Raw genomic sequence first — 12,477 nt, 5'->3', positions numbered from 1 at the left:
GGTACTCAGAAACTACCCCTGTGTGTGCTAATGCAGAGCTGGAGGGGTTGAGGGGGTGTGTAGTTTGGGGCTTGTGGAGGCTGGTCAATTGCGGGTGCTTGAGCCCCTTGTATAAGATCCACGCTGATTATCATCAGCATGTATGTTGCATTAGTTGTAAGAAATTTTAAAAATAGAACCGTTGGGGCCCCTCCAAAAGTACATCAGAACTAGTGCTACTACCCTAGTAGTGTCAAAATCAAAACCATGGGGATCAAAAGCATGGGGTCCTCTAGAATATGTCATACCAGCATTAAGCTTTGCCAACTGAATCTAGTGGCACTATAGCAGGAGCCGATGTCAACAATTCAATGCAGGGCTGTATTCCATAGCGGGATCGGGCCAGCAAAAAAGAAAAATCCTAAAATAGAATTGGATTTTAATGTTGTTTTCTAAATTTAAACCAGAGGTGGTTATGTTGGGTGGAAAGTGCTTCGGGTCTATTTATGATTAATCATAGTTTTTACCTGTTAAGTGTCATCTATTATGGATGATGTCTTGCAAGGACAGTACATCCAATAAGAGGCTGTCCTGAGTTTACGGTATATCACTATACTATACTTCAGGACCTCACCAGGGCTGCCGAGAAGGGGGGAAGCGGGTACTAATTACCCGGGCCCGGGCTTGCTGGAGGGGCTCAGCGGGGGCCCAGGTCGGTACCGCCCCCCCCTCCCTCCCTTTTACATCAAAGCAACCCAGCACACGCTGCTGTGTGCTCGGCTGCACTGGGAGACTGCTCTCGGCTGCTAAGTAGCAGCCACAGCAGTCTCCTATGCCTGTGGGAAGAGCGATCACACTGATCACGCCCCCCACTGGCTATGCGCCGGGCTGAGGGGCTCACCACTCCCCCTTCCCCAGGTCGCAGCGCGGCTGCAAATATATTTTGTTTTTTTGTTTTATTCCTGAAGGGGGTGTGGCCACGCCTCCCGCTATTAGGTCATGCCCCCTTCTTCCCCCGGGCCCGGTGTAGTTGTCGGCGCCCCTGGGCCTCACGTGCACATGTTTAGAAACATTATACACAGTAGGGAGGAGAGGAACGTCTTCGGCATAATTAGTAGATCCTCCCGCTAATTCCATCATCAGATAGCATTGCCTATCAGTGACAAACTCCAAAAAGCTAAGTCTTTCTGGGCTTGTAAATAGCCTTATCTCACCTTCACTTTAGAGAACAATGGGGCCTGTGTTACTTTATAGCAGTACTAAATAGGCCCAATGCTTAATTCTGTGAGAATGTTTTTGCAGACATATGGCTTAAAATCCTTCATAAATAAGCCCTGTAGTAATGAAAAAAAAAAGGCTTCAAGCCAAAAGCCCTGCTTAGCACGCCACAGACTTTGCGGCCCAGTACACCATAAGCAAACTAAGGGTCTGATTCAGACCCGGTCGCAAGCGCTGAGAGCTCGCAACCGGGTCGATGTTTGCCCACTGGGCATACGCACGACGGAGCCGGCTCCGTCGTGCACATGCGCGAGACCCGGCTAGCGACGGGTGCTCCGTCGCTCCGGGCCTCGCACCAAAGGGGGCGAGCTGTAGATGGTGAGTGACAGCTCTCCCCATTTTGTAGGCGTGGCCAGGGGGTGGCTTCACAAACGGAGGCAGTTCCAAGCGAACGCCTGCAGTTTGTGGGCGGCCCTACTGACATCACCAGTGATGTCAGTGGGAGAGCTTCCGGCTCTATTAGAGCCGAAAGCTCTCTGGGGCTTGCGGCCATGAGACCCTACCACAAGGGTCTCGTCGCAAGCCCGATGGTCGCGATGGTCTTGACCATCACGACCATCGACCTGGCCGCTCGCTATAGCTGTGGGTGGTCACCCACAGCTATGCGAGTGGCCAGGAGGCCGCTCCAAAAAAAAAACACGCCCTGATTCAGAGTGAGCGCTCTTTCAGAGCGCCCGTCTCTGAATCAGGCCCTAAGACCCAAAATTTTGCAAAAAGCAGCAAAATTGAGGAAAAAGGATGCAATCAAGTGGAAAAAATCAAAAGACAGGTCTGATGCAAGCGACCCGCGCCATGCATCATTATGCTTAAACCGCAACTTTATACTAATTCCTTTGCTACACAAATACCAATCCTAAGTACCTAGTACACTATAAGCAGAGTAAGACATAAAATTGAGGAAGTATGCAGTCTGTTTAAAAAGGCCTGGTCGACACGAGTGACCTGCGCCATGCATCGTTATAGTGTATCTGTGACTGTATACTAATTCCTTTGCAGCAAAAAAATGAATCCTAAATACTTATTACTGTACACTATTCTCAGTTGAGAGCAAAGCAAAAAAGATCAGGTAACACTGCACATTGGTAAATCCATGTTGCACTATAGTTGGGGCAGATTTAAAACATGCAGCAATTTAGATTTGTGAAAGGTGCGTCCAAATTCAGGGCCTGATTCAGACCCGGTCGTAAGCATCGAGCGCTCGCAACCGGGTCGATGGTGGCCCACAGCGCATGCACACAACGGAGCTGGTTCCATCGTGCGCATGCGCGAGACCCAGCTAGCGACAGGCAATCCGTCGCTCCGGGTCTCACACCAAAGGGGGCGAGCTGTCGATGTTGAGTGACAGCTCACCCCGTTTGGTGGGTGGGCCGGGGCGTTGTCTGCCCAAATGTAGGCGTTGCCGAGGGAACACTTGCCGTTTGGGGGGCGGCCCCACTGACATCACGAGTGATGTCAGTGGAGAGCTTCCGGCTCTGTTAGAGCCGAAAGCTCTCTGGGGCTTGCGATGAACGAGAACCTACCACAAGGGTCTCATCGCAAGCCCGACGGCTCGTGACCATTATCATGGCCACTCGCTATACACACAGCTATGCAAGCGGCCAGGAGGCCGCTAATAAAAATAACAGCACCCGCCCTGATTCAGAGCAAGCACTCACTTTTTGCGAGCGCCTCCGAGTCAGGCCCTGAGATCTAAATTGCAGTGTAAAAATCAAGCTGTCCAGCATTTGTGCTAAGCAGACAGTATTTACCCTGCATGCAGAAACAATAAATGTATTTGCACACTTCGCATTGCAACATGGTTTGTATCTGATACAAAGTTACTTGCTTTTTTTGCTTTGACCACATCAGAATCAGCCCCTATATGTGAATCAAGATGCAAACTTAAGGATAATGTTGAAACATTGAGGAAAAAGTGCACAGAATGAGAATCTCACCAGATGGCTTGCGCCATAATATGGTATATAGTATAGGTAAACTAGCGACCGAACTGGCTTCGCACAGGAGCTATTTCATCTCACAAAAGCCCCCTGCATCTCAACAAACTACGCCATGTTACCACAGCACCCTGCATCTCACAACATCCTCCTGCTTCTCACTCCTGCCCCCTGCATTTCAGCACAGACCCCTCCTGCCATTGGTTTTTACCACATTCCCCTGCATCTCAATACTGGCTTCTGCATCTCGCCACAACCCCCTGCTTCTCACTCCTGCCCCCTGCATCTTACCAGTGTCACCACAACCCCCCTGCTGCTGCTCTGCTGTTACGGTTTCCAGTGACCGTTCCTCGTGAGCTGTCTAGAACTTCAGGCTGCAAGGTCTTCCGCCTCTAACAACCGCTCGTTGTTCCCTTAGAGATAGTTCGCTCACCGATACTTAGGCGGCCACCTGGACTTACTGCTTGGAGTAGTAGCAGCTCACGGGAGTGCTAACTGGAATTCTGAGGTGATAAGAAAGAGTCTTGTACAAAGAGAGAAGATTCTACAGATGTAGAGGTGCAGCTTGGGAGCCGATGGTGTGGTATGTAAATGGTGCGGCAAATGTGCCGATGATGCGCCAATAGCTGTAGGCTAAAGATTGATACTTATGCTGTTGCTTTGTAAGCCAATGGTGCGGCAAATTTTGCTGATGGTGCAGCAAATGTGCTGATGGTGTGGCAAATGTGCCAATGGTGTGGCGATAGCCGTTAGTAGACAGTCAAATAGAGATGCTGTGGCTTTGAGAGTCGATGATGTGGCAAAGGTGCCGACGATGTGGCAAATGTGCTGATGGTGCGGCTTGAGTGCCGATGGTGCAGCAATAGTTATTAGTAGATAGTCTTATGGTAATGCTGTGGCTTTGAGAACCGATGATGCGGCAAATGTGCCGATGATGCAACAAATATGCAGATGATGGGTCAAATGTGCCACTGATGCAGCAAATGTGCTGATGATGTGGCAAATGTGCCGATGGTGCGGCTTGTGTGCCGACGGAGCGGCAATAGTCGTTAATAGATAGCTCAAGGTAAACGCTGCGGCTTGGAGGTGTAGATGCAACTTGGAAGCCGTAGAAGAAGCTGGAGAACTGGGAACAGAATGGAAGCTGTTGGTGCGGCAAATGTGCCGGGGGTACGGCAAAAGCCGATGGTAGAAACGTTTGTAGTTTTTGCTGCGGCTTCTAGAGCTGATAGCACGGCGGTGTAGGTGCGACTTGGAAGCCATAAAAGAAGCGGGAGAGCTGGTAACAGCACGGAAGCTGTTGGTGCGGCAAATGTGCCGGAGGTGCGGCAAGAGCCGGTGGTAGAAAAGATAGTAGTCCGTGCTGCGGCTTGGAGAGCTGATTGCAGAACGGCGGTTTAGATGCGGCTTGGAAGCCGTAGGAGAAGCTGGAGAGCCAGACGTAGCACGTAAGCCACTTTGGGAAGGTCCAAATCTGTACCACGAGGAGGAACAGAACGCTGTACATGCAGCCAAGCCGATGGGACTCAAAGATACGCTATAGTCAGCAAGACGGCAAAAGTCCAGTGAGTACAAATAGGAGGAAGCACCAATCACGCTGCACCGTGGATGACACGGCACTTCCTGAGGTGTGCCGATCACCTAGTGACAGGTGAAACTGGAGTAAACCTGTCCTGACTGGGTAAACTGCTAGGAGGAAACAAGTCGTGAACGTGACTTGTAACACCTGCAGCTGGCTGCGGCCCGGCCACTGGGATTTCCTCGGAAGGGCAGGAGGATTATGGATGAAAGATTTGTATTGCAATGAGCAATGTCCTCATTGCACAATGTACCCTGTATTTCCTGTTTTTCCTGTTAAGCTTCCTCGCCATGGTGCACCTGTCCAAGGACAGCGCTGACTTCCATGGGAGGTGCCTCCCGTTCACCAGGGGCATGTGGCTGGGCAGGAACATCACACTGGTGAGGGAGCACATCACGGTGGAGTAATGGTTGATAAAGTTCGCCTGCAGGTTCAGCATAGGAATGGACATTGGAATCCGATGGTTACTAGCCATCAATGTTTTTGCTCCAATGGTAGAGTTTTTACCATTTGATGGTGATGGTCCGATGTTTTTCACCATCAAATGTGAATCATTCGATGGTGTTCTGATGGTTGTTTTTGTCCATTTCTGATAGCTATGCCTCCCCTGACTCCTTCTTGGCTACTGTGTCTGCATCAGGGCATCTTCATGGGTTTGTTGGAAGCTGTCTCTCACTCTCTGTCTGCCTCAGACCTGACCCTGCTCAATCCCTGACTCCTTCCCCTTTCTAGGCTGCTGCTAAGCAACACGGCACATCTCTTATTGGCTCTCACTATTTCAGAGTGCCAATCAGAGAGCAGCGCTCGCCCCTGCAACAACAGCAGTCAATCATTCACACAGCATAACAGTTTTTTCTGTGACTTGCTTCATTCCAAGCTTCAGTTGCAGATGCTCTCTAGCTGTTTCAGCACCCTGGTCAGCTCCTACACAGCAGCTTGGTGCAAGATGTTTTTCTGTGACTTGCTTCACTAAAATCTTCACTGCTCAGCTCCCTTTTGTCACAGATGAATGGTTCATAAACCTAAACCTTCCTCGACCAACGCTGTATACAATAAAGAAAACCCCACAAAATCTGTCCAGTGGTCCAGGAGATGAGTCCGAACAGATAGACCCCTAATCTGGGGACTTTATGTATCTTGTTTATATATATATATATATATATATATATATATATATAGTTTAGTTATTTTATGCTTTTGTAACTATATTTGCTTACAAAACAGACTACTGGTGTTTTTCAGCCACATTAGTCATGTAGTGATATGGTAAAATGATGTTGTATGGCGTGGGGCATATCATTAATGGATGCAGGGTGTGTGGGGACAGCCATGATCTGTTGCTTTAGGCTAATTGTTAAACTAATAAATGGAGCATTTATAAGGCTTATCTGCGAGGTTCCCAGTATGCACCAATTTCCTTTGAAAAAGTCAGTAGGTCTGACTGGGTTAATAACACCTAAGGTTGCTCATTGAATTATTGCGGAGGACAATCCCATTACAATGTTGCTACAAAGATTTGCTTCAAAGTTAAAACTGGTAACTATGCCATATGTGTACAATACCTGCTGTGGAATGACAGATGTTATGAGTGACTGAGACAGCATCTGGAGAACAGAGGTGAGTAACCTCACTGGAGCCCTTACAGCAGGTCGCAAGCCGGCCCCTTCAGTCCCTATTTCACTGTCAGGTTAAAGAGTCAACAGCATGCGCGTGCTCAAAAATGGAGTGTGGCCTAGCTGTCACAAGGCCACACCCCATTTGTGTGTGCACGTCTTTGGTATGACATTTGCAGGAGCCACCTTGTGTCACACCCCTATTTTTAGTCACGCTGGGGGCGAGCTCAGACCATAGAAAATACAAGTCAGATCCACATAAAATATATGAAACAAGCTAGATCCACATAAAATACTGTACACTAAAAAAGCTACTAGAGCATAAAATACACTGCAACAAACCACTTCCACATAAAATACATTGAAAAAGCCAGAGCCACAAACAATATTTTTTAAAAACCTCATCCACATTAAATACATTTTGAAATCCAGAACCACATAAAATACATTGAAAAAGCAAGATTCACATAATACACACTTCAGCTCCTCAATGTGTCACTCCAGCCCCCTCCCTTACCATTCCAGACCCATTCATGTGTCATTGCAGCCATCCCCCCTTGCCACTGCAGCGGCCCATCGTGTCACTCCTGCCACCCCCCTGAGTTATTTCAACAGCCTCACTCTGCCCCCATACCCCATAAGCAGGTGTCATCCCACCAGCTCTCCGGCTCCCCCCTCCCCCCCACTGGCCTTTTAGGCAATAGTGTCCATTACGCTGTGCCACCTGTAGTTGTCCCCATATGCAGTGCCCATGACATCACACGCGCAGTGCATCACTGGGAACGCCGACCTCTGAAGCAATCGGAAGAAGAAGCCTCCGATCACATCAGAGGCCAGCACTCACAGTTCCAGGGAGCCATATGAGGGTCGGAGGCGGATCGCCCCGTGCAATTGCACGGGTCGTCTGCCCCTAGAAACGGCCCTGGGTGTACCTGGGTCCCACTGGTTTCTGGACATCTTCCAAATTTAGAAGGGAAGTAAGAATGATGTGTCTGTCATCTGATGCACTAAGTTTCCTTTGCCGACCACTGCGTCTACGGTACTCAACGTTGTCCATTTTTTTCTGCTTCTTCAAAAGAGCTTGAACAGCACATATTGAAAACCCAGTCTGCTTTGAATTATTTTCCTGGGAGAGACCTTGATTATGCAGTATAACTACCTTGTGTCTTGTTGCTGTGCTCAGTATTCCACAACCTCATTTTTGTAGCAGAGTTTGGCTGTTCCTCACCCAGTTTTTAGCCTCCTACACAGCTGTTTCTGTTTCAGTTAATGACTGTGTTTCAACCTACATATGAAAATCATGATCATTATAACCTGTTTGGTATGATTGGTTAATAATACACCTGACTATAATCCTACCAAATCCCTGACTTTGTGCAAGTGTACCTAGAAAAATTTATGCTGTTTTGAAGGCAAAGGGTGGTCGCACCAAATATTGATTCGATTTAATTTGTCTTCTGCTCATATACTTTGCATTTTGTTCATTTATCAAAATAAACTATTAACACTTTTTGAAAGCATTCTTACTTTGCACACCTGCCTAAAACTTTTGCACAGCATTGCATGTATGTATATACAGTGTGTATGTATGTATGTATCAGTGGCCGCCGGCCATGGTACCGGCCCGCCCTAGTTAGCCAGTGTAGTGCCGACCGCAGTGTGTGCAGTCAGCACTACACATTTACACAGGACCGAGCGGCAGCGATGTGTGTGTGTGTGAATCAGCAGCCAATGAGGTCAGATATACTCTCATTGGCTGCTGCTGCACACACATCACCGCCAGCGCTGGCGGCAATGTGTGTGTTAAACAGCAGTCAATGAGTGTCAGATAGACACTCATTGACTGCTGCAGCCGCAGCGCCCACTGCAAGAGCCGGCTCCCTTCCAGCTCCTGCAGTGAGTAATGGGAGAGACGTCATGACGTCTCTCCCATAATGCAGATTGCGCCAGCCCGGGATGACAGACGTGCGGACGGCAGCGTGGATTCAGGTAAGAATTTTTACTTTATTGTTTCATTTCAGTGTGTATTTATTGGGGGGGAGCTAAGGAGGGGACTACTACTGGGGGGGATACTACTGGGGGCACTGCTTCAGGGGGGGACCACTACTGGGGTCTACTACGGGGGGGGGCTATTACTAAGGAGGGGACTACTACTGGGGGCACTGCTTCGAGGGGGGGCACGGGACCACTACTGGGGGGGATACTTCTGGGGGGACCACTACTGCGGTCTACTACAGGGGCACTGCATTAAGGGGGACTCCTACTGGGCCACTATAAAGGACACTGCATAAGGGGTGTCAAAACTGGATTATTGGCTGAGACAAGATCAGTTTAAAATTGAATCGCAGCGACACCATCTTGCGACTGGCCTGCAAGACGCCATTTTGCGAGATGGCCGCCTAAGCGCCATTTTAGATAAACTCACACTTTAGTACATGTGGCGATGATACTATTAGCAAGTTACGGCGATTCACCAGAAGCCTATTTCATGACTTTACGTATTATAAAGGATATATTTCAGAAATGACTTTACAGTATGCCAAAATTGATTGCATTAGCTGAATAAAGCAAATGACTACATGACAACTAGCTTGTGTAGATAAGCTTCCTGGACAGTGTCTGCCCTCACTACAGGTGGTCTGGCTCGAATACACACGTACATTAGCAAGCTTCCTGCAATGACATGATTTCAAAGATTAGAGTGTCATCTTATGTCTGTCTCTTGTAGCTGGGTTATTTGCATTTCACACAAGAGACTGGAAGAATAAAATTAGTTTTTCTTTTGAAGTCTGGGACAGGTGGGGGGGACTGCTCACAGAGTGGGCATGTGGAACTACCTGGCTCAGCATGTCACACTGCTAAAATGTTCACTCAGTGAGAGTTAACTGTACCACTTCCTCATACACACATTAATACGTCTTTATATCAAACCCCGAATACTCACACATTACATATTCACACATAATGGTTAATAAGCTTTAAAGTGTATGATTTAAGTTGGTTCAGTTAGTTTAAATGCTGAGAAATAAAGATATTTGATAACTAAGGTATTATACATGCTAAACAAGTCGTGTTTGTAGATGTACTCAAGCGTACTCTTTTTACAGTATTCCGGTGTTATCGGTGGGGAGATCGCATCATGCATTCTCGAGTTATGGATCGCAGAGCCTACAAGCAACAAAATGTATATTTTAGGAACAGCTGTTAGGATGTTGCAGGGGGCGTGAAGAGGAAGATCCCCAGCTGTTAGAGGCAGGGAGAGTCAATTTGAACTAGCCTGTTAAATGTGCTGTAACAGATGCTTCTCCCCTGGGAACCAATGACACCAGCAACAAAGTTCCCTATTATCCTGTTTATTCTGGGGGGTATAAATGTGTGTGCACGAACGCTGGTTCTCAGTCTTCGCGCTGAACGCTGTATGACTAGGGGTCTCTTGCTGATGCCTATCTCCGGGTCCGGAAGCGCCTGCGTATGTGTACTGTACTTGGGTCTGTATAATTTTCCTTTTGCGCCTAAATTGTGTCTAGATCAATTGCGTGTAACTGTCTGAACTTTTACATGAATAACACTTGTGCTTTGGAACCACAGATTCCACGTCTAAGTCTTTATTTATGGTATGACTGCGTACGCAAATTAGCGTCATCCTTAGAGGTTTATAGGAAGGATTTTAGAAGGTACAGGCAGGGGTTTATAGAGGTTAATTTTAATATCAACAGAGGGACTACTATGGGGCACTGCATTGGGGGTACCACTACTGGGGACTACTACTTGGGGGGACCACTACTATTGGGGGTACTTCATCAAGGGGGACTCCTACTGGGGCACTATATAAGGGGCTTACTACAGGGGGAACTGCATAGGGGGTACAACTACTGGCGGCCTGCATAAGGGGGACAACTACTGGGGACACTGTATGAGGGGCACTACTGGGGGGCTGCATATGGGGGATCACTACTGGGGGCACTGTATCAGGGGAACTAATGGCGGACTACATAAGGGGGACTACTACAGGGGGAACTGTGTAAGGGGCACTGCATATGGGGGATCACTACTGGGGGCCTGTATAAGGTGAACTAATCGGGGGCTGCATAAGGGGGACCACTACTGGGGGTACTGTATAAGGGGCGCTACTGGGGGCCTGCATAAGAGGGACCACTACTGGGGGCACTATATAAGGGGGACCACTACTAGGGGCACTGCATAGGGGGGACTGTATAAGGGGCACTGCATTAAGGTGCAAATGGAAAAATGTTCCCAGTAAGAAGAAATGGGTGTTCGTCATGTGTCATTTTTCAGTGCTCACGCCCCTTGTGACCACGCCCATTTTTCGCAGCACGCGCCTGCAGCGCGCGCACACAGTGGGGGGGGGGTTGGGGCTCCATTTTCAAATTTGCCCTGGGCTCCAAATACCCTAGTTACACCACTGGTATGTGTGTGTGTGTGTGTATGTATATATATATATATATATATATATAGATGTATAGCAGCGGCACTCACAGGAACTTCACAACAAATGAGACAGACAGGTCAGTGATATTCCGACGTTTCAATCTCTTTAATGAGATTTTCCTCAGGGACCAAATAGAAAACAAGACAAGGACACATATATATATATACAAACATAAACACTCACCCAGGTGCTACGAAGCGTGCAGCAGGTTGAAGGCGCCGGACGTGAAATGACGTCACCAGACGGCGCTGGCCGCCAGTCCGTCCATGCCCCGCCCACATGACGCACAGTGTGCAACAGCCCATCACCAAGGTAACGGAAAATAAACAAATCGCCCATTCATTGATCACAAGTATCGAGCGACATAAAAGCAAAATAATAAACTAATTAAACAAAAGGAAATATGTAAAAATAAAACAAACAGATGTAAAGTCCAATAGACTAATATAAAAAAAACTCCAAAACCAAAGTGATGCCTATTTGAACAAGCCAGACTGTAGAAAAGTATCAATGAATACTTGGACTTCTACCTTCAACCACTCATACAACAAGAAGCTGCTTTCTTGAAAGATACTACTTCTCTGCTTCTTAAACTACAAGAGCTTAACAATTTGCCATTGAATATGTTGTTGTGTACCATCGATGTCGTGAATTTATACACAAGTATTCCACACCTTGAAGGTTTAACTACAATGTCCTCCTATCTAAATGAGAATCCGCTGTACTCTGGCCCAAATATTGGCCTTTTTTTGGATCTACTCAGGTTAACACTGAGTAGAAACTATTTTTTGATGGAAAATTCTTCTTGCAATTACAAGGATGCAGCATGGGCTCAAATGTCTCTCCATCTCTAGCAAATATCTTCATGTTCAACATTGAGAAACAGCTATTCCTATGTAATCCAGCCTTTTCAAAACATCTCATCTCTTATACACACTATATCGACGATGTATTAATTTTCTGGTCGGGATCAGCTGATGAATTCAACAATTCTATGCAGTACATTAATCAACAACATCCTAATATCAAATTTACGTGGGAATGTAATCCCCATCAAATACATTATCTAGATGTCAATATTAGCTGGGATGGATGTTCTCTTAATACAAATCTGTTTACAAAGATCACCGATAAAAACACTCTACTCCATGGAAAAAGCCATCATCCTGTTGCTCTTAAGCACGGACTTCCATATTCCCAATTTTTGCGTATACGACGCATTGTCAGTGATGAATCTGAAGCTATCAGACAGATGACACCTATGTTGGACAAATTCCATCAACGGGGATACAGCCTTAAAGATCTCAATAAAGCTATGAGTAAGGCTCTATCGATCCCTAGAGAAGTGAGTCTTACAACTAGGAGTTCCACTGATAAAAATAAAAATAATATGATCTTTGTGAATACATTTTCCACCTTGAGTCCCCAGATTAATTCAGCTATCAAAAAAAACTGGCCACTGATTACTAGTGATCCATCATTAAGTGTATTAAAAAACTCCAGAGTAATGTCAGGTTACCGTAGGGCTAGAAATTTAAAGGACTGCCTGGTGAAAAATGACATCACTGGATTTATTCAGCCTGCCCTTACCACAAATTTCCTCTCTAGGAAACCAGGCTGCTACAAGTGCCTGGGATGCACGAC

General features: G+C 47.0%; 1 protein-coding gene across 1 annotated transcript in view; it reads left to right on the top strand.

Annotated features, from left to right (window-relative positions):
- The window catches only part of LOC148516681 (mitochondrial ubiquitin ligase activator of nfkb 1-A-like), a 79,653-nt gene extending 69,690 nt beyond the window's left edge, over window positions 1-9,963 (top strand). The window contains exon 4 of the mRNA XM_088479771.1: window positions 9,491-9,963. Within this exon, the coding sequence (XP_088335897.1) occupies window positions 9,491-9,578 (88 nt within the window). The 3' untranslated portion in view covers window positions 9,579-9,963. The remainder of the gene's footprint in view (window positions 1-9,490) is intronic.
- Window positions 9,964-12,477: the final 2,514 nt, after the last annotated feature.

The sequence above is a fragment of the Taudactylus pleione genome, unplaced genomic scaffold, assembly GCF_031769625.1.
Source record: "Taudactylus pleione unplaced genomic scaffold, aTauple2 ptg000244l, whole genome shotgun sequence".
Lineage (NCBI taxonomy): Eukaryota > Metazoa > Chordata > Amphibia > Anura > Myobatrachidae > Taudactylus > Taudactylus pleione.
Note: the sequence above shows the minus strand (reverse complement) of the source record. Positions and strands in the feature narration are given on the sequence as shown.